Here is a 22,043-nt window from a genome sequence, read left to right as displayed (position 1 = left end):
TAAATAAATAAATAAATAAATCCTTTTTTAAAAAATGTTAAATGTCCATATAGCCTATAGCCCATTGACAAATACTTGAGCCAGGCAGAGTCTCATGTCCCTCCAGGAAGCTCCCAGCGATCTTATCGTTAATGCCTCGGTAGAGGGAAAAACAACTTTAGTTTGACGATAGCAAGGGCTCCTGTATCTTGTGTCTTCTTTAGCATGTGAAAATTCCTTTTGGAACTTCCCTTATCTTTACTTCCCCCGCACCCCAAAGTCTAGAATCACTAGCCCCTCACAACCCTGGGCAGCAGGAAGCAGCAAGGAGCTGAGGACAACAGCAACTCTTTTCTGCCCATGGGTCCTGCCCCTGTGCTTTAATAAAACCTCCTTTTTTGCACCAAAGACATCTCAAGAATTCTTTCTTGGCCATCGACTCTGGACCCCAAAACATGACTCCGAAAACTCGTCACCACAGCTACATTAATATCCGAGGACCGGAAGACAGGATTCCCACCGCCAAAGACGGCTCCTTCCCAGGTCCCCAGGCCCTGTTCTGCATCATGCACATGTATCAGCAAAAATAATTTTCTGTACTCTACTCATAAGGTTTTTACTACATGGTTCTTCTGGGACTCCCATTTAGTCTTAATCCTAGAATTCTCTGGAGTGGGATGAGGGCCCTGCTGTTTAGGCCAGCCCCAGGAGATTCTTTCCTTTCTGCTCCTTAAAGCTAATCCCTGTCCTTCTTTCCAGCTTTCCAAGCTCCCTGTGGCCAGGGACGGCCCCTGCCTGCCCTATCCAGGTTCTTCCTACAGTGGAAAAGATGGATGGGACCCCTTTAGCCTGTGGGGTGCTCAGGGACTCAACACTGGTCATTGTGCCTGAACTGGGGGTGGGGATAGATCATGAGAGAAACCTAGGATGGGAGCGCATGCATTGTTTTCATAAATATATTAATATAGTTAACATAATACACTTGAAAAAAAAAAACCTGCAAGTGAAACTTGCTTGCTTTCTTAGTACAAACTACGTAAAGCTTGATAAAATCATCACAGCACACAATCAACTCTCTTCCCAGGACTGCCAAGGAAGATTAAAGGAGGCCTCCTTAGGGTATAGTAAGAATTTAGATGTTTACCCAAAAATGTTGTGCTTTTTTTTTTGCTTTTTTTTTTTTTTTTTTAAGATTAAGAAACCTTGTTCAGTTGCTCTCAGTGAGTGGTTAAGGATGAAGCGGTAGAGGCCGGAAAGAGCTTGTCGTTCAGCTCTGGTTTCAGGAGTGTCTCCCCACATCCTGAGCCCCACAACCCATGTGACCTGCAACCCCCACACCCCCCTGAGGCCTCTGAAATCTCTGCCTTATGTCTTCCTTCTTTCCTGAATGCAAGAAACCAGATAACTTGGGATCCTCCCAGCCAGCCCGGTGTTGCCCATAAAATGACACTACAGTGCTCTTCCTCTGTTCCATGACATAAACATAAGGATAGGTCTGCACTGTGGAAACCTAAGGAAATATTTAGAAAGTATGCCATTGGCTAATATCCCTCTCTGCCATCAGTTATAAGAAGGTGGCCTGGTTTCCTGTTAGAGTCCCAGGGAGTGAGAGGAGGAATGGCTGTGGGTGCCTCCAGTGAAGGCAGAGTCCTGGACATCAGGGTTCCAACTGCAGGAAACACCCAGGGTAAGCCTTACTAAGCTTGGCAGAAAGGTGGCAGAACGCCCAGACTTCAGGGAAGAACAGACCCTTGTATGAAGGACTAAAAACCTTTATGAATAGCCAGTGGGGGTGGGCAAGCCACCTGGGTGGCCTCGTGGGTTGGGCCTGAGATGTCTTTGGCTCAGGTCATGGTCTCAGGGTCCTGGGGTGGAGCCTCATGCCATAATAATGACTCATTATTTATGACAACGTGAATAGACCTTGAGAGTATTATACTAAGTGAAAATAAGTTATATAGAGAAAGAGAAATAATGCATAATTACACTCATACCTCTAATCTAAAAAACAAACAAACGAATCAAAACCAAACCCTGACTGATTGGTACAAAGATTTGTACAAAGTCTGCTTCTCCCTCTTCCTCTCCCCCTCCCCCCACTCATGCTCTCTCACTCTCTCTCTCTCAAATAAAAAAGGAGAAAAATCTTAAAAAATATAAAAGCATAAATAACTATTGGTTATTTATTTATTTATTTAATAAAACTACAAGAAGGCAGATTTATTAAAGCACAGGGACAGGACCCGTGGGCAGAAAAGAGTTGCTGCTGTCCTCAGCTCCTTGCTGCTCCCTGCTGCCCAGGATTGTGAGGGGCTAGTGATTCTAGACTTTGGGGTGCGGGGGAAGTAAAGATATGGAAGTTCCAAAAGGATTTTCACATGCTAAAAAATAGAGTAGGATACAGGAGGCCTTGCTATCATCAAATTAAAGATTGGATGCAACCATTAGTGTAAACGATCATTCCTTATGTGGCTTCAATTACAGCATAATTTTTGGCTCTTAGTTTGATCAGTCGTCCAGTCAGATAAGAGATCCAGTGCTGAAGAAGCATGGAAGGTCTCAGTGTCCTGACAAGCTGGCCACCTTCCCCAGGTTACAAGTACATGGGTTTAGCACCCTGGTATGCTGGTAAACACTTAAAACTGGCTTGTGGGGGCGAGGCTGGAAGGAAAGAATTTGAAGACTTCCACAGTGTAAACAGCAATTTGCAGCTACCATCCAAATGTCACTGAATAAGGAGTTGAGATGTGGCCACCATTATAGAGTATTTCTAGCCTAAGATACAACAGTGCCAAATAACCTTATGAGCACAGATAATAAATAGTAAAATATCATTAAATAATTAAGAAGTGATAAGTATTTACCTTTGTTTCTAACATAATACCTTTTATACATTAACTTTAATAATATCTGTGTTTAACAATCAGCTTATGGAATTCCTAAAACTTGACCCATCAGCTCTCATCAGTCAGTTCAAGACAGTTCCCAGCACATCACGGGTTAAGTCACCACCACACAAAGAAGCAGGTCAAGTGAGAGGTTCTCAGCTCTCCATACATAAGACTATTCCTAGGGAGCCTACTTGCCTCTCTTTCTGCGTTCCCACTACATGTGAGCCCTTGGGAAAAGACCATTTGGCTCAGCTCATCTTTTTAAACCAGACTGCATCTTTTTTTTTTTTTTTTAACCAGGGTTCACCTATTGGGTTCTTCACTTCACTTCAGGCCATTAGAAACCGGAGCTTTGGGACGCCTGGGTGGCTCAGTTGGTTGAGTGGCTGCCTTCTGCTCAGGTCATGATCCCGGCGTCCTGGGATCGAGTCCCACATCGGGCTCCTTGCTCGGCAAGGAGCCTGCTTCTCCCTCTGCCTCTAGCCTGCCACTCTGTCTGCACGTGCTTGTGCTCTGTATCTCTCTCTCTCTCTCTCTCTCTAACAAATAAATAAAAATCTTAAAAAAAAAAAAAAAAAAGAAACCGGAGCTTTCCCTCATCTGGGATGGCAGAGATGGACAGAGGAAGGACACAGGGACTGGAATGCCTCTGGACATCTTAGCTCCCGAACACTTCTTGGTCCCACAGCAAATTCTCCATCACTCCATGTTTTTTATACGGTGTGCTCAGATCCTCACAGGTTTGACTCCAAAGTGCCAGACCACGGGACACAGGGAGAAAGTTTCCAAAACAGAGCTTAAGGAAAGCCAGCCTGGGTGGGATTAGGATACAGTCCCGTCATGCTAACTTTAAGAAAAAGAGGGAGGAAAAAGTTGGAGGCTGAGGTTTAAGGAAACACTGTTAGGGCCAATTTAATGTTAAAAACTGTTTAACTCTTAGGGCCTGCTTAACCAGAGCAACTCCATATTGCCTAGATAGCCACATTGTTGTTTACATCCACGGACTTCATTCCAGGAATAAATGTCCCAGTAGTGTCTGGTATGGTTCCGGGTATCGATTCTGGGAGTAAACGCCTTAACAATAGAAGCCACATACCTTGGGTCACGGTTATGCCCTATAAAACCAGTCTATAAGATCGAGAGGGGGTCGCTCTCTTCGGAGGCAGCCCTTGCTGGTCATTCTGACATCGATGCTTGGCATAGAATAAAGCTTCACATAACTTTCACTTTGTCTCAGTCTCGTTCCCCTGGCCAGTCAGTCTAACTTCTAATGCTTGGCATAAAATAAGGCTTTGCAGGGGCGCCTGGGTGGCTCAGTGGGTTAAGCCGATGCCTTCAGCTCAGGTCATGATCTCAGGGTCCTGGGATCGAGTCGCGCATTGGGCTCTCTGCTCAGTGGGGAGCCTGCTTCCTCCTCTCTCTGTCTGCCTCTCTGCCTACTTGTGATCTCTCTCTGTCAAATAAATAAATAAAATCTTTAAAAAAAAAAAAAAAGAATAAGGCTTTGCATAACTTTCACTTTGTATCAGTCTCATTCTTTTGATAGCAGACCCCAACAAAGACCATTCAGGCTTTAGGTCCTACCTTTCAATACTGTGACTCCTAAATAGGGATGAGGCAGCAAAGTTCCAGAAAGTTCTGAGAACTGCATAAAAGCGTGCTGCCAAACTTTAAACAACTGGTGTGTGTTATACATAGTGCCTCTTCTTTTCCATGAATTTCCACTGCTTCTGTCAACAAAAGTCTGACTCAGTCTGATCCCCAGCTGTTTCTCCAGACTCTCCACATGGAGAAAAAATTATCAACTTGCTCCTTCATGCATTTCTCCACTCCCCAGCAACCCAGCCTCAAAACCACAAATCCTAGTTTTGTCCCCCTACACAAGCCAAGTAGGGTAGGCCTCCCTCTGCCACTTTTGACCCCTGCTGATCCCACTTTTTCCAGCTAACCCACAGTCTTCAGCCATACCATTCTTAGAGCTTTCTATAAACTTTCCTCTGTGAGGCAGAGAGGGGTCCAAAAAAGGCAACTCATCCATTCCTTCATTCACAAAGCACTTATTAAGTATGTATTATGTGGCAAAACTGCTACTAGGTAGTGGGGGTACTTTAGCAATCAAGACAGACAGGGGAAAAGAAAAAGACACAGACAGGGACCCTGCTTTCAAGGAGCTTAAGACCAATGGAAGAGATAAATATTAAACCCATAATTGTAAGAGTGATAAATGCAGCTGTACCGGATCCAGCATTCAGTACTACATATAACGAAGTGGTCCAGCAGAGGTGGACAGGGAAGAAGTAGGAGGTGAGGGCCAAGAGCTCTCTGCCACCCAACCCCCAACAGTTCTAGCTTTCCACCAGGTGGATGCCTCGCTGCATCCACAGCGAGAGAGAAATTATAACTCAAGGCACAGCTTTCAACAATTCCTTGTTGATCCCTTTTCTGGGCCTATATTTGCCACTTGTTTCCTGTCAAAACCAACATGTTACCATAGCCTGGTTGAGAGCAGGAGCCATAAAAGATAGGACACCCAAGAACAGCTTTGTCATGTCAAGATCCAACCGGTGTCAAAACCATGGCAGGAAAGGAAGAAGAATAAATATAGAATAAGTATTTTGATCTCAATCTGTGTGTGTGTGTGTGTGTGTGTGTGTGTGTGTGTGTGTGTCCCCCTCAAATCTTCCACTGGCTAAATGCAGTCTGAAGCCAAACACAACCAGCTTTCAGGTGATCAGGTCAAGAGAGACTAGTTTACAGGCCCCCAAAAAAGAGGCGCCTGGGTGGTTCAGTGGATTAAGCTGCTGCTTTCAGCTCAGGTCATGATCTCAGGGTCCTGGGATTCATGATCTCAGGGTCCTGGGATCGAGCCCCGCATCTGCCTCAGCATCCCTGCTGAGCAGAGAGCCTGCTTCCCCCTCTCTCTCTGCCTGACTCTCTGCCTATTTGTGATCTCTCTCTCTGTGTCAAATAAATAAATAAAATCTTTAAAAACAACAACAACAACAACAAAACCAAAACCAACCAAAACAAAACAAAACGGGGTGGGGGATGCTGATTCAAAGAGCCGAACACAAAATAATCAGGCAATCACAGCTCGCTGTCAAGAACATTTCAAAAAGAGAATAGCTTTAAAAATTTATTACAAAAAGAATATTATTTTGGTAATAGGATCTTTTTTAAGATAGGGCAAATAGCCCCAATACACCATGTTATACTTGGCAAATTAGCCTTCAGTGGCATCATTTGCCCTGAGTTGTTAGAAAGCCATCCTGCCTGAACAGCCTGCATGAGAACCTCAGAGCTCAACCCATTGTGAGGCACATGGGTGGTCTCTGAGGTTCTAGAATTCCCAGGAGCTGTAACTTAGCATTGGGAGCTTCTGCTCACAGTTTTCCTTCACAACTCTTGGGTGCCCTACGCCAGAGTCTCCTCTTTCCCAAAATCCAGATGAAGAAGTTTCTCTTACTAATGAGTCTTTATCTAATTGGATGTGCCAGAGGTGAGTCCCCTATCTTGGCTCTGTGAGAATTCTTTCACGTCTTTTAGCCCTTGAAGAAGGAAGACCAGAATATTAGTTATCTAAATCAATCTGACTCAGAATCAAGAATAGCTAGACCAGTTCAACTCTGAGAGCTCCCAAGCCAGTTGATTCCTCCTAGTAATGGCTTTTCCATCAGAGAAGCCCACTGGTTGGACACAGTCTCATTCCTACTACTTCTTTCAGTCACTCATCTTTTGTACCTGATGCTCTGTGAGATCAGAAAACAGGTCTAAGGGTTTTGTGAAAGTACAATGATGTTTGTCCCAATGAATGGAGTGCAAGGGATCCTTGTGTAGTTAATGTAGCAAGGAAAGATGTAAGGAGATGGGAATGTGATGTACCCAGAAAGCCATCTCAGAACACAGCAGGGCTATGGGCCAGAGACCTTACAAGCCTCTCTGTCATGGCCATGTTCTATCCATCCAGTTGTCTGTATTTCCTCTTGCAGGGTCCTCTTTCATGGGTTATATTCCCTCATTTTTCCTAGAGGAGAAGAGAGAGGCCATGAGATCCGAACTGTTGGAGAAATGACAAAGTGTTTTCTGTAATGTTGGTTGTCCGAGATTTTGTTTTTTGCTCTCTTAGATTTTCAAAGTTGATTCAGAAATGTAGATACATAGCTACCAGGTGGTAGTATATGCCAGCCACATAGCAAAGCAGTGACTCATCAACTTTAAGAATGAGTAAAATGAGTGTGTTTTTTCAAGCCTCCTTTCTACATCAGAAATTTATTAAAACTCCTGTTAACTGTTAAACAGTCAAGCAGATAATATTCAATAACAACTTTCAAAAATAGAAACCTCCCCAAAGCCTTTCCAAATCTTACCTTTCCTTTATCAACATATTCTAATCCCAGTCTTTCAGAAAGTTGTAGATTATAAGAACTGTGAATCATCCAGAATACATGAATCTATTGTAGGACTCTCACAGAGATAAGGGTAATTTGGAGCCCTAGGCTACCTCGTCCTCAAAAGATCTTGTCATTCCTCTCAGATTTTGGCTAGGATTAATAACTCAGTCCTTTTATAGTCTACCCACCCTCCTCTGAATTACTCAGTCGAAGCACATAGTAATAATCAAATTGTTTGGTGCTACATTCAATAAAATAAAAAGTACTACCTAAAGAATATTTGTCTAACAGTCACTGATGAGATGGATTAAAAGTAGAAGGGACTGGCCAAAAGAGAATGACCAGCTAAGAGATTTTTAAGTCCTAGTGTAAAGTGGGGAGGAGAGAAAAGTTAAATTAATTGAACACTTAAGCAATGAACTGGGCACTTCACAGTTTATCTTACTGAAAACCCATGCAACTACATGAAGTGAGTATAAATGGTACATCACAAGGAATCTCAATTCAGAAATAAATAAGCAAATAATGTTTTTTATCTTAATAACTGATCCCATCTTTGAGTCTCCAACCTGCATGGATGAGGGACTGAGTGTAAGAAAGAATTTGAAATTGCCAAATAAAGATATCTTAAATCCTGTCTGGTCATTTTAGTGAGTTCATTAGATATTTGTCATCTCTGGTTTAAATTATCCTGTCCAAAGGGTAAAATCTTGTATTTTCAATTTCAGCTAGAATTACTTAGTTATTGAACCGAGTTGCTTTCTCTTTCCCTTTTGTATTTTCATCCTTCCTGACTTTCACCCAGAAAGAAATGGGAGGGAGGGCTGGTAGTAGACTTCTGATAATGTGATTGATGGCACATTGATTTCCTGATGCTGTCTTTGTCAGGGAGGCACACAATTTTCCCTTTGGGTGCTTTTGGTACATGGGCTAGGGGACCCCCCTGTACATTTCTTAATAATGTGGATCTCAGGGATATCTGGGTGGCTCAGTCGGTTAAGTGTCTGTCTTTGGTTCATGTCATGATCCTGGGGTGCTGGGACTGAGTCCCTTCCCTGCTCAGTGGGGAGCCTGCTTCTCCCTCGGCCTGCTGCTCTCCCTACTTGAGCGCTTTCATTCTCTCTCTCTCTCTCAATCTGACAAATAAAATCTTAAAAAAATAAATAACGTGGATCTTAAAATTCTTCCTTTAAGTGCCAGAGGCAGTCTCTGTGTGTTTCATTAACGCCTCTGACCTTCATGGTCTTTTCGAGTAATTAGTTGATTTCCTCCAACATCTGCAATATCTTCAGATCCCTGAGCAGGCCTACAGGAAACCCAGGAATCCCACGTTAGCCTTATTGCATAAGCAAAGCAGTCCTTATCCCATTCTTTCTCTCGCCTTCACTGTCTCTCTTCTGTTTCTTCTCCACCCCAGGAGCATCAGGTCAGCCTGATGAGCCTCCTGGCTCCATGGATCATCAAGCTTCAGTTCAGCAATTTTCAGGTGAGTACGTTTCACTTGGAAACCCTTCAGATGGTGAGGCTTTATATGAGACTTCTGCAGGCGAGAGCACTTTAAGTGAGCACTCTTCAGGTGAGCACACTTCAGCTGAACATACTTCCAGTGAGCACACTTCGAGTGAACACACTTCAGGTGAACACACTTCAGGTGAACACACTTCAGGTGAGCATGCTACGGGTGAACACACTTCAGGTGAACGTGCTTCAGGAGAGCATACTTCTGGTGAACCTTCAGTTGAACAGTCTTCAGGTGAAAAGCCTTCAGTTGAACAGCCTTCCGGCGAACAGTCTTCAGGTGAAAAGCCTTCCAGTGAACAGCCTTCCGGCGAAAAACCTTCAGGTGAACAGGCTTCAGGTGAACAGGTTTCAACTGAAAAGCCTACAGGTGAACAAGCTTCCAGTGAGAAGCCTTCTGGTGAACAGGCTTCAAGTGAACAATCTTCAGGTGAGCAGGCTTCAAGTGAACAAGTTTCAGGTGAAAAGCCACTGGGTGACCAGCCTTCAGGCATTCCACCATCAAGCACATTTTCAGGTGAGGCACATTTTTGGGTGAAATATATCTGGATGGGTTCTTGTCCTTGACTTCAGGAGAAAAACAGGCAACACATCAAGACACCCAACTTTAAGGAGAGCATATAGAAGACTAGCTCACAAACACTTCACAGACAGCTCTCTCAAAAACACTCGTTATATCTCTTTACAATAATACCAGGAGGCAGGATATAGGTTTTGTGGAGCCCTGAAGGCGAAACAATTTTGAGGGCCCTTTAAAAAAATAAAATGACACAAATACAAAATGCCAACAGTCCCTCCAACTTCACCCTACATAAGAAATTATGAATACAGGGCGCCTGGGTGGCTCGGTGGGTTAAAGCCTCTGCCTTCAGCTCAGGTCATGGTCCCAGGGTCCTGGGATCGAGCCCCGCATCGGGCTCTCTGCTCAGCGGGGAGCCTGCTTCCTCCTCTCTCTGCCTGCCTCTCTACCTACTTGTAATCTCTGTCTGTCAAATAAATAAATAAAATCTTAAAAAAAAAAAAGAAATTATGAATACAAATGCCCACTGCTCCCTTGGAAGGAGCTCATGGGACACTCACCTTCATGAGCTTCACGTTAATCTGCCTCAACAAACTATGTTAGAATGCCTCGCCAACTCTGGGAAGAGATGACTAGCCCTGGAGCTGGTGGCTCCATTTTATTTGAACAAAGAAAATAAAGCATGAACTCACTCTTGTCTGTTAGATTCCTAAAAAGGTTCCCATCACAAGTGCAATTCTTTGGCTCTTACTAAAGAGAGGTTGTTCAAGAAAGGAAAGCAAGATCCAGAGTTTGACCCCTCAAGATATTACCAGACATAAGCACTTATAGTTCCTTCCATCGCACAACTTCAGATGAGAGAAGTGGGGCTAACATCACATAGCTAGAAAGTAGCAATCCTTGGATTCAAAGTTAAGTTGGTCTGACTCCAAAGCCCACATCTCACCTATTTCTTTATCCTTCCTTAAGTAGGGAACTGGTAATGGACATAGTAAAAGAGGCAAATGGAAGCATTTCAAAAAGAATGCCCTTTGTGACAAATTGACATTGTTGTTTTGTTTCTAATAAAGATTTTATTTATTTATTTGACAGAGAGACAGGGAGAGAGGGAACACAAGCGGGGGTTGGGAGAGGGAGAAGCAGGCTACCCACAGAGCAGAGAGCCTAATGCGGGGCTCGATCCCACGACTCTGGGATCATGACCTGGGCCAAAGGTAGATGCTCAACCTACTGAGCCACCGAGGCACCCCAACAAATTGACATTGTTGAAGGTCAACTTGAAAATGGAGAATGATCACTCTTTACAGAATTTGCAGTATTAGAGCATTCTAATATAGCCTTTTTTAAAAAATAAAGATTCTATTCATTTATTTGACAGAGAGATAGAGTATAAGTAGGCAGAGCGGCAGGCAGAGGGAGAGGGAGAATCAGGCTGTCTGCTAAGCAGGGAGCCCTATGCGGGGCTCGATCCCAGAACCCTGGGATTATGTCCTGAGCCAGGGGCAGCCGCTCAACCCACTGAGCCCCCCAGGCTCATAACACCCAGACCCTCTAACATAGCTTATTAATCAGTCAGTTCTTACTCTAAGTGTGCCTTGTGGGTGACAATATGATGGGAGAGTAAAACGGGGAGCCAATCACGTGATTAAAGGTCTACTTTGCTCCTATGGAGTTATACATGGCAGAGCCAGTGGGGATATGAATTGGAGTAAACATCAGTATTGTAGAGAGAAATCTGGGATTCTTCAGCAATGACATTTATAGAAGAAGAAGTAAGAATGAAGGAATTTCCTCTGGTCCAGAGGAGAAACTACGCTCTATCAGATGCAGGGCTCTCAAATGCCAATAAGAACCATAAAAAGATATGTGGTATCCAGGCTACTTACTGCCCACCATCCCTCTCCCTGGGACTCATGGCTCTCTCTACGCCTGGTCCATCGGGAAATTTCATCAGGCTTATCTTAAATTTGCAGGCCCAATATTAAATTGCCACACATGTTCATATATGAATGATCAAGGAAAATGTCTTCGTGGAGAGGGAGTCTGCTCCACTCAGAATTCCCAGCAGTGCATGTTAAAGAAGATCTTTGAAGGTACGTGGGGACTTCATAACACAGTCTGTGCCAGAGACACACATCAACTGAGTACTCTTGAGAGCAGCTAGGGTGGCGGGAGCCAGAGGAGGGGTCAAGCTGCACTTCCCCAGAAACTTGAAGACTCAGGAGAACCTTATCCTGAATTAAGAGCACAATTCTAGCTGCTGATGGGGAGGGAAGGGCCCTTCCCAACAGGCCTATGGTATCTTAAAAGGAGACAGGGAGACTGGCGGTCTCTTCCTACAAAAGAAATGGAGGAGTTGCACCTTGAGATGTTGAGACATTGACCATAAGCTCAGGATCGTGTCTGTCTTGTTCATGGTTATATGTTCCTAGCACTTAGCACAAATGTTTAGTACATGGTAGGCATTTAGCAAATACTGAATAAATGAATAAACAATTGTCAGTCAGTGTTCATAGGTTGCCAGACCTGTTCTGCTTTATTCCCATACCCTCTACCCTTACTATACTCATTCTTCATCCCCGAATAAAGGATCTTGGTTATTGCCGTCCTGTGAACCACACTGTCTGACTTCCCTTGTGGTTTGTCTAGTCCCTCAGTAGAGGTTGGAGGCAGCAGATGTGGGGAAGGGCACAGAAAAGACAGGCAGAAGGAGTGGGGGAGGAAGATACACAAGCTGGAGGTCTTGGTCATGCCTTCATGGAGACACTGGGGACCATGGATGAAGACAAAGGTCAGAGGAGGAAGCCTTCTGCTCACTACAGTCTGTCTCTGCTTCTTTCAGGTGGAAAACTCCAATTCATGGTTCAGGGGTGTGAGAACATGTGCCCGTCTATGAACCTCTTCTCCCACGGAACCAGGATGCAAATTATATGCTGTCGGAACCAATCTTTTTGCAACAAGCTCTAGAAGCCTGTGCCCTCGCTTCCTGCCCTGACTCAGGCAGCAAAACTTCTCCATCATCATACAGGGCTCGATTTATATTTTGTTTCTTTCCCAGCCAATAACTAATCATTTCTGCCTCCGCCTGAGTGTCAGGATGTTCAAATACCTCCCCTTCCCTCTCCTATCCATGCCCTGTTGCCCTTTCTTATCTGTCATCTGTCTTCCCTTACCCCATCTCTCAACACACTTTTCTTTCTCAATAAATTCTGCATGGTCAAGAATACAGCCTGGAGATGCACTTCTTTTCCCATCAGCCAGCTGCAGGGTCGGCCTGAGCTTGCTTCCTCTCCACACACTAAAGTGGACATGTTCTAAATCACTCCACATTCATCAAAGCGGTGGGGTCCTCCAGGGAAGACACAAAGAGAAACGCAGAGTAGCTTGAACAATACTGTGGGACCTTTTCTGACCCCACTCCGTGTCTATCCTATTAGAAACCCCACCCCCTTCTATTAGCCCATGATGGTGTCCAAAACTCATCCCTTCATTGGCTCTTGGGTTTTCAGTCTTCGAGTCTACTCATCACATAATGATAACAAAATGTCTCTTTTTTATTTACTATATAAATACGCAGGAGGTCATACTGTTTAAATCTTTCTCTCTCACAATGTTACAGGATCATCTCAGTATAGAGAAGCAGGTAGAAATACTGTAATAGTCCCTCTCTCACCTTGTATTAGTGTTATATTCTTTAATAATGTTTTTACATACATGGTCTCATCTGATCCTCAGGAAAGAGCCCAGTAAGGCAAACAAGAAAGACAGTGTCATCCTTGGTTTACAAATACACACAATTTATTTATTAGTACACCACGTTGCTCCAAACTGGCCATGGTTACAGAGTTACATTGAGCCAGGGCCAGATTTCAAAACCAAATCTGCATGATTTCAATTTGAGTTGTTTCCACCACATGATAAATACTAGGCAGAATGGTTCTTCCAAGACCAAAATCAATCCTCCCTCCCAACACAAGCACATCTCCTTTTAGCCACTGCTCTCCCACACCTGTTTAAAACCTCCTGAGATCAGCTGGGTGTGGTCTTAACAGTGTTAAGTGCTCTGCTCTTGCGCAGAGCAAAAGACTTCAATTTTTATAAAATCCAATTTTTTCTTTTATGGACAAGGCCTTAGATTTCATGCTTAAGAACTCTTGGAATACTACATCAAGAAACATTTTACAGGTAACTGGGTAGCTCAGTCAGTGAAGCGTCTGCCTTCAGTTCAGGTCCCACAGTCCCGCTCCCTGCTTAGCGGGGAGTCTGCTTCTCCTCTTCCCTCTGCCCCTCTCCCCTGTTCATGCTCTCCCTCATAAATAAAACATTTTTTAAAAAAGATTTTACTGGGGGCGCCTGAGTGGCTCAGTGGTTAAATCCTCTGCCTTCGGCTCAGGTCATGATCTCAGGGTCCTGGGATCAAGCCCCACATCGGGCTCTCTGCTCAGCAGGGAACCTGCTTCCTCCTCTCTCTCTGCTTGTATCTCTGCCTACTTGTGATCTCTGCCTGTCAAATAAATAAATAAAATCTTTAAAAAAAATTTTACTGTTTTTGAAATTTTAAAAATTATACACACACATACATATGGATTTAAGCATGTGCTATTTGCTTAAAACCAAATGGGCTGGCTTTAGATACATATTTGGCTTTAGATACTGACTTTAGATATGTATTTCCACGAAGACAATCATCATTGTGAAGAGAATGGTAACTAGCACTTACAGAATATATATTCTATGCTATGTGATACATTTAGCGTTTTTTTTTTATGCTTTCTGTTTTAATCCTGAAAACAATTTTATGCAATTAATATTACAGGATCCTAAGCAAGACAAATTGGAGAGTTTTGTCACATGCCAAAATAAATGGGGGTGGTTCAGAGACTCCTTCAGGTTCCTTTTCAAATTTCTAAGTGAAAATTATTTTGAATACACAGTACTATCCCTTGATTAACTGGCATTCAAAAATAAAGGCCCAAGACCTGGAACTTAAACTCCAAAAAAGGGGCACCTGGGTGGCTCAGTCCTTGGGTGTCTGCCTTCAGCTCAGGTCATCATCCCATGGGTCCTGGGATTGAGCCCCACATGGGGCTCCCTGCTCAGCTGGAAGTCTGCTTCTCCCTCTCCCACTCCCCCTGCTTGTGTTCCCTCTCTATTTCTCTGTCAAATAAACAAATAAACAATCCAAAATAAAATAAAATTCCAGGGGCGCCTGGGTGGCTCAGTGGGTTAAGCCGCTGCCTTCGGCTCAGGTCATGATCTCAGGGTCCTGGGATCGAGTCCCGCATCGGGCTCTCTGCTCAGCAGGGAGCCTGCTTCCCTCTCTCTCTCTCTGCCTGCTTCTCTATCTACTTGTGATTTCTCTCTGTCAAATAAATAAATAAAATCTTTAAAAAAATAAATAAATAAAAAATAAAAATAAAAATAAAATAAAATAAAATTCCAAAAGAATTCTCAACTTGAAATATGGTTTACTTGGGTGCCTGGGTAGCTCAATCTGATCATCCAGCTCTTGGTTTCGGCTCAGGTCCTGATTGCATGGGTCCTGAGATCGAGCCCTGCATGGGGCTCCCAACTCAGGAGTCTGCTTGGATATTCATCTCTCCCTTGACCTCTTCACCTACTTGTGCTCTCTCTCTCTCAAATAAATAAAATCTTAAAAAAATAATTAAAAAGAACGAAAGAAATATGATCTACTGAGAGCAAGAAGAAAAATGAAATCTTAATAACATTATTAACATATTTTTTTGAGGGAGGGGGATAAATATTAGCTAAAACTATTCTATAAATATAGCTACATACGTTGAAGAAATAAGTTCAAAAATGTGGTTAAAATGGAAGGGAAGTTCCGGCTTCCATTAATAATGGAGTAGTTTGGTCAAACTAACCCTCTTTTAGATAACACTTATAAACAGGGTGAAAAATAAGAAAGAACTACTCGAAAGTTCCTTGAAAGGTACTGGATAAAAGTCACCCCTAAAAAAGACAGGAACAGGGTCAAGCAAGATTTACAAGTCTGGGGCTTTATGCCTGAGAGGACTTCTTTGTCCACATACCAAGGGGAGGCAAAATCCCACAGTTTACTGATTTGTGGATTCAGAGAACAAAGATTAGGGCTGGCAGAGCAGCTATAAAAGGAAATCCTAGAAAGAAAGAAGTTATAATTAAACCTCAAAATGAGTATAAACTGTGACCAAATTCTTGGCTGATCACTGACTCCTGGAGGTCTGACAATGGCAGCCAGAAGCTGCAAGAGATGTGTGCTGCTGTCTACCTCAAAGAAGACAGAGTTTGGACTACAATTCAATTACAATTCAACCTAGGAGAACGCAAGTCAACACTCTTCAAAGGAACACACAGAATCCAGAACCCCTACAATGCATCATTCACTATGTCCACTATATAATAAGAAATTAGTAGAAATATAAATAAAAATGTGACCCATAGGAAAGAAAAAAAGGTTACTGACCTTAAGATGGAATTAGTGAACAAAAGCAATAAGCAGCTGGTAGAGATATGTTCAAGAAACTAAAGGAAAATAGTGTCATATAAATGAACAGATAAGGAATCTCAACGTAGAAACTAAAACTATAAAAAAGAACCAAATGGGGGGCACCTGGGTGGCTCAGTGGGTTAAGCCTCTGCCTTCAGCTCAGGTCATGATCCCAGGGTGCTGGGATGGAGCCCTGCATCAGGCTCTCTGCTCAGCGGAGAGCCTGCTTCCTCCTCTCTCTCTGCCTGCCTCTCTGCCTACTTGTAATCTCTCTGTCCAATAAATAAATTAAAAAATCTTTTAAAAAAATGGAAATTTTAGAACTGAAAAGTACAATAACTGAAAAAAATCACATAATCTTAACAGCATATTGGAGACCACATAGGAGTCAGCAATATTGAAGAGAGCTCAATAGAAACTACCCAATTTGAAAAACAGGGGGGAAAAAAGTATCAAAGAAAGTGAACGAATCCTCAGTGACTTGTGGGACAATAACAAGCAATAGAACATATAATTAATTGGAGTCTCAGAAGAATAGGATAATGAGATAGAAGAAAGATTTAAAAAATGGTCAAAATTTTCCCAAATTGGGTGAAAACATAAACTTACACAACTAAGAAGTTCAGTGAACTAAGGGTAGGATAAACACAATAGAAAACCACACAGGCACAGAATAGTCAAATTCAAAGGTAAAGAATTCAAAATTCAAAGATAAAGAAAATAAACTCAAAATTGATCCAGACAAAAGATACATTGTTATAATGTATATAGGAGAACACTGACACAAATACCAGCTGACTTCCCATCAGAAACAGGAGAGCACAAAACAAGAAAACTGTATGTTTAAAACCATAAAAGAAAAAGCCTGTCTGCCAAAATGTTACAAACAACATAATTATCCTACAAAAATGAAGGTAACAAATACATTTTCATATAAGCAAACAGGAAGAGAATTCACAATCAACAGATCTGTACTATGCGGAGGAAGGAGTGGAGTGTAAGTAATTTCTTTGAGCATAAGGAAGCCTAAGGAAAATCTGGCCAGATGGCAACTCTGATCTACAGAAAGACATGAGGAGAACAGATATAATATGGTAAATTTAAGACATGTATACTATTTCTCCTAATTTTAAAAGCCGTGCCCTTGGTCTTAAGAAGGGCACCATCCTGAGTATCCATACAGGAGACTGTCATCTAGAGAGGAAGACAAGAAAAGAGAATCTCTGATTTGTGGCCTCTAAGATCAAGTGTTTCTCACATTCGAGGTAAACAACACATTTTTGTTGAAAGAATGAGTGATTCAGTCAGTGGGAAAAACACCCCATGGTCCTGAGGAGTCAGGTTGCCAGGTAAGACGAGACAGCAGCCACACTGCACTGACAGAGGGGGCCCCTAGTGGGCCCTCTTCCCCCAACCCCTCACCTTGAATTTTCACAGCCAGTCCCTCCCACCCCAAGTCTGCATGGAGATTCCCCAAAAACCCAGGGACCCCTCAACAAGCCCTTTTTCTCCTGAGAACTCTGTCGGTCCAGTCAAGGGCCAGTGGCAGTCAGCACCCGATCCAGGACACTTGTGCAGTTTTTTCTTTTCCCAACGGATTTCACAGACCTTTAGTCACTATCATATGTGAGCTTAGACAATACGAAATATCGCCACACTGATTTCAGCCTCAGCTCCAGCAATGCAAATACTAATTTTGCAAACAGGGCCAGAACCCACGTCTGGGACAGCTTTCCCAGTGCTTAAGGATGGAGTATACAAGGAAGAGCCAAGCCCTGTAAGGAAACTCCCGATTGTTAAGTCCAGGAAGCTGGTTATAGAGCTATGGTGAAAATTACTTTAAAACACCACCCTCAAGGAAATCCATGATGCATTCTGGCCATGACCTCTTTTGAAACTTTTTCAGGAAAAGAACAAAACAAAACAAAAAACCCTTCCTGAACTCTCTGCTTTTGACCTCAGGGCTCCTGAGAGCTACCTCCCTCCAAATCAGGTAAAGGTCACCCAGGTGACATCTTGGGCCCCACCTACCTTCATGGTCTGTCCTCAGAGAGCTCTGTTGACTCTCTTCAGTGGATTTGCCACCCTGGAAAATGGCACTTTTAATTTCCAAATAGAACATGACCTCAGAAACTTCCTCCAACACAATAGAAAATGGTCTGAGGTTCCTTCTATCCAGGCCTTTGTCCACCTCCAATCTAAACCCTCTCTCTGTCAACCCTATTTGCCCTGCCAAGTCCTCCTCAAAAGAAAATCCCAACCCCCCCCCTTCCTCCCCCAAAAACCTGCTTGCAATTTCAGGCAGATACATTGCCTCCATTACCACCTCTCACTTCTGTGCCCCCTTCTCTAGTCCATCAGTGCCTCCTCGCCCATCCCCCAACCCCCCCCCCCCAAATCTCATGCCCCTGCCAACACACTCCCCTCCTCAAGGAGGTGGCAGGGGCAGAAGGCATTGTCTGCATTCATGTGCCGTTCTCCCTTGCTGACCTTTCCCAAATTAAAAAGTGCTTGGGCTCTTTCACCACCAACCCTACCACCTTCTGAAAAGAATTCCTATACATCAACCAGTCCTATAATCTTAACTACTACATCTATGTCATCCTCTTGTCCACCCTCTGCCCTAAGGACTGGGAGCATATCTGGGCAGCGGCTCAAATTCATGTAGACACCCTCCATCAACAGGATGCCACCCACAACCCATTGGCATCATTGCTGTCCCCAAAATGGATTCCAAATGGGACTATCTGCCCAATATACCCGATAGACAGAGGAGGGGGCCACATGATTATTTACCTCCTGGCTGGTATAGATAACACTACCCTTGGGACGCCTGGGTGGCTCAGTTGGTTAAGCAGCTGCCTTCGGCTCAGGTCATGATCCCAGTGTCCTGGGATCGAGTCCCACATCGGGCTCCTTGCTCAGCAGGGAGCCTGCTTCTCCCTCTGCCTCTGCCTGCCATTCTGTCTGCCTGTGCTCGCTCTCTCCCCCTCTCTCTCTCTGATAAAAAAAAATAAAAAAAAAAATAAAAATAAATAAAAAAAATAAAAACAAAAAAAAAACACTACCCTCAAGGCCATCAATTATAAAAAGATAAAAAAGTTACCCAGGGCCCTGATGAAAACCCTGCCCCCTTCTACTCCTGGCCTTCAAAAGCTAATACAAGATACACTACTCTCACCGCCAACACAGACAAGGAAAAGATTTATCTTCACTTGTACCTCATTTCACAGTTGGCCACAAATATCCATGAAAACTCCAAATATTGGAAGATGGCCCACAAACCACACAACAGGATGTAATTAAGGTGGCCTTTAAGGTATTTGATAATATAGAGGAGGAGCAAAAACCCAAAAAACTCAAAAGAAATCAGGCAAAATATCAGATACTGGCAGCTGCCATCAGGCAAGGCTCTCAGGGTACTCAAAAACCTAATGCCCCATGCATAACCCCACCACGACCATGCTTTAAATGCCATCAACAGGGCCACTGGGCAACAGCTTGCCGCAATCCCAAACCGCCACCAAAACCTTGTCCTATCTGTGGCAGAAAGGGCACTGGAAGTTGGACGGTACTCTGCGAGACTGTTTCCCTTCCAACCACTTCCAATTCAAACCAATCCCCTAACCCAAATCTAGGCCTGGGGAACCTAATGGGTCTGGCCACCAAAGACCGACAGGGCCCAGGGTCTGTGGACCCCACCACCATCACTGTCTCAGAACTCAGGGTAATGCTGTCAGTATCTGGCAAGCCCATCTCTTTCTTACTGGACACGGGAGCAACATTCTTACCAGAGTTTTCCAGCCCTCTCCACAGTTCCTCCATCTCTACTGTTGGGGTGGATACCCTCCATGCATAAACAACTGGCCCTTTACTCTGCAACCTGACAATCCCTTCATTCATTCCTTTTTAGTTACCCCACAATGCTCCCCTGCAATCTTAGGGAGAGACATTCTAAGCAAATTCCAGGCCTCCCTCCAATTTGCACCCTCCAACTCAACCCCCTTCATCCTACTTTGTCACCTATATGCTTCTCCCTCCCCTCTATTTCCTCTACTCACCCTCTTCCCGCAAGTGGATCCCTCCATACACTGTGGAACCCACCATAGCCACTCACCATACATCTGTCACAATCAAACTCCAAAATCCCCCTCTCTTCATCAGCTACAATATCCACTAAGCCCTGCAGGCCTTCAGGGATTAAAGCCCTGTATTTCCAAACTCTTTCAGGCTCATATCTTAAAACCCACCAAATTCCTCCACAACACTTCTATCCTAGCTGCCGTCAAAAAATTGGACAAGTCCTTATCCAAGACTCTAAATTGTTAACCAGGCTATACTTCCTGTTTACCCCATTGTGCCTAAACCCTACACCCTGCTTCCTGCATTCCTCAATCCACCACTTGTTTTTTTTCGTGCTCAACCTAAAAGATGCATAATTCCCCTAGACCCCACCTGCCAGAATCTTTTCTCCTTTACACAGATTGACCCTCCAAAACCAAACCAAACCAAAGACCAAATCTCCTAATTGCCCACGTTGAGGGAACATATACTTACCTTAATTTTTTTTATTAAAAGATTTTTTTTATTTATTTGACAAAGAGAAAGCACAAGCAGGGGGAGCAGCAGGCAGAGGGAAAGGGAGAAACAGGTTCCCCGAAGAGCAGGGAGCCTGATGCAGGGCTCAATCCCAGGACCTTGGGATCATGACCTGAGTTGAAGGCAGACACTCAAACAACTGAGCCACTCAGGTGCCCCAGAACACACACTTTCCTAAAGGAGGAATGCCTATTTTATATCAGTAAGACTGGACAGGTCATCACTCACCTGAGTTACTTGAAAAACATCTTCACCTCAATGGAATGGGTTCATGAATGATGGGACTTACTTTATGGCCAACAGTGGCTATGGCCCTCTATTGGCTATTGGACCCTCTTGCCTTTTTTGGCATAATTCTGTTGTTTCGACTTTGTTGAATACTTAATGTCCTATCTAGCTTATCTACCAAGAACTAAATTTCTTTTACCAGCTACCTAAAACACACAGTCATCATCTTCCTCCTATGCCAAATAAGATATCATCTAAGCCAGAAAAACACCATAACCTCAACATCTCCACTCAGCAGGAAGCAGCGGATGACTCACATTGCCCTCAACAACCCAATCCCCCATTTCTTTCTTTCTTTTTAAGATTTTATTTATTTGACAGAGAAAGAGACACAGGGAGAGAGGGAACACAAGCGGGGGAGTGGGAGAGGGAGAAGCAGGCTCCTCACAAATCAGGAAGCCTGATGTGGAGCTCCATGTGGGGCTCCATCCCAGGACCCTGGGATCATGACCTGAACTAAAGGCAGACACTTAGCGACTGAGCCACCCAGACACCTCCCTGTCCCCAATTCTCTCTCTCTCTCTCTCTTCTTTTTTTTTTTTTTTTTTTAAGGAGAACAGACTGAAATGTTAACCAAAGACCTGCCATTTTCTACCAGCCACCACCTCAGATGACTGGACTGGAAAATTACCACCTAAACCCTGGGCCCAGAGTATACATCCTGTTCAACAAAAACATGTTTAACTGCAAAAGCAGTCTTCCTTAGCAACTCTAGCAATGACTAGCTGCAAAAATTTTTACTCACCTCCTCAGTTAGAACCTCTAACTACCCCTAAGTCTGCAAGGGACAAGGGCTCCAGTCTTAGCTAGTGACGCCCTCTGCTGGCTTCTGTTGCCACAATAAAAATTGTGTTTGCCATAGAGCCACCGTCTCCTCTCTCTTCTTCACCCTTCACGACAGGAGTTAACCTAACACGACCCAGCAATTGCACTACTAGGTATTTACTCAAACGACATAAAAATATTTACCCAAAGGACACAAAAATACTATTCATAAAGGACACATGCACCCTTATGTTTATCAAACATTATCAAACAGCTAAATAGCTACAATTATGGATAGAGCCCAAATGTCCATCAACTGATGAACAGAATGTGGATGTGTGTGTGTGTGTGTGTGTGTGTATAGCAAAAAGAATGAAATCTTGCCATTTGCAATGATGTGGATGGAACTAGAGTGTATTATGCTAAGCAAAATAAATCAGAGAAAGACAAATACTATATGATTTCACTCAGATGTGGAATTCAAGAAACAAAACATGAAAAATAGAAGGAAGGAAAAAGGAGAGTGGAGAAGCAAACTATAAGAGATTCAGCTATAGAGAATAGGGTTGCTAGAGCAGAGGTTGGTGGGGAAGGGCTAAATG

The 22,043-nt window shown here is 43.6% G+C and overlaps 1 protein-coding gene across 3 annotated transcripts; it reads left to right on the top strand.

Moving 5' to 3' along the window:
• Positions 1 to 1,570: 1,570 nt before the first annotated feature.
• ACRV1 (acrosomal vesicle protein 1) lies at positions 1,571 to 12,523 on the top strand. 3 transcript variants are annotated; one of them, XM_082683857.1, is made up of 4 exons: positions 1,571 to 1,666; positions 8,679 to 9,209; positions 11,273 to 11,392; positions 12,142 to 12,523. In XM_082683857.1, exons 1-4 carry the CDS (start codon positions 1,597 to 1,599, stop codon positions 12,264 to 12,266), a joined length of 846 nt encoding a protein of 281 aa, XP_082539983.1. In that variant the 5' UTR covers positions 1,571 to 1,596; the 3' UTR covers positions 12,267 to 12,523. The 3 variants fall into 3 exon arrangements, with proteins under 3 accessions (XP_082539983.1, XP_082539981.1, XP_082539982.1); XM_082683855.1 differs by having other exon boundaries at positions 1,573 to 1,666; positions 8,679 to 9,296; XM_082683856.1 differs by lacking the exon at positions 1,571 to 1,666 and adding an exon at positions 6,288 to 6,369 and having other exon boundaries at positions 8,679 to 9,296.
• Positions 12,524 to 22,043: the final 9,520 nt, after the last annotated feature.

Source organism: Mustela nivalis (assembly GCF_964662115.1).
Source record: "Mustela nivalis genome assembly, chromosome: 9".
Lineage (NCBI taxonomy): Eukaryota > Metazoa > Chordata > Mammalia > Carnivora > Mustelidae > Mustela > Mustela nivalis.
This window is presented reverse-complemented; position numbering and strand designations above follow the sequence as displayed.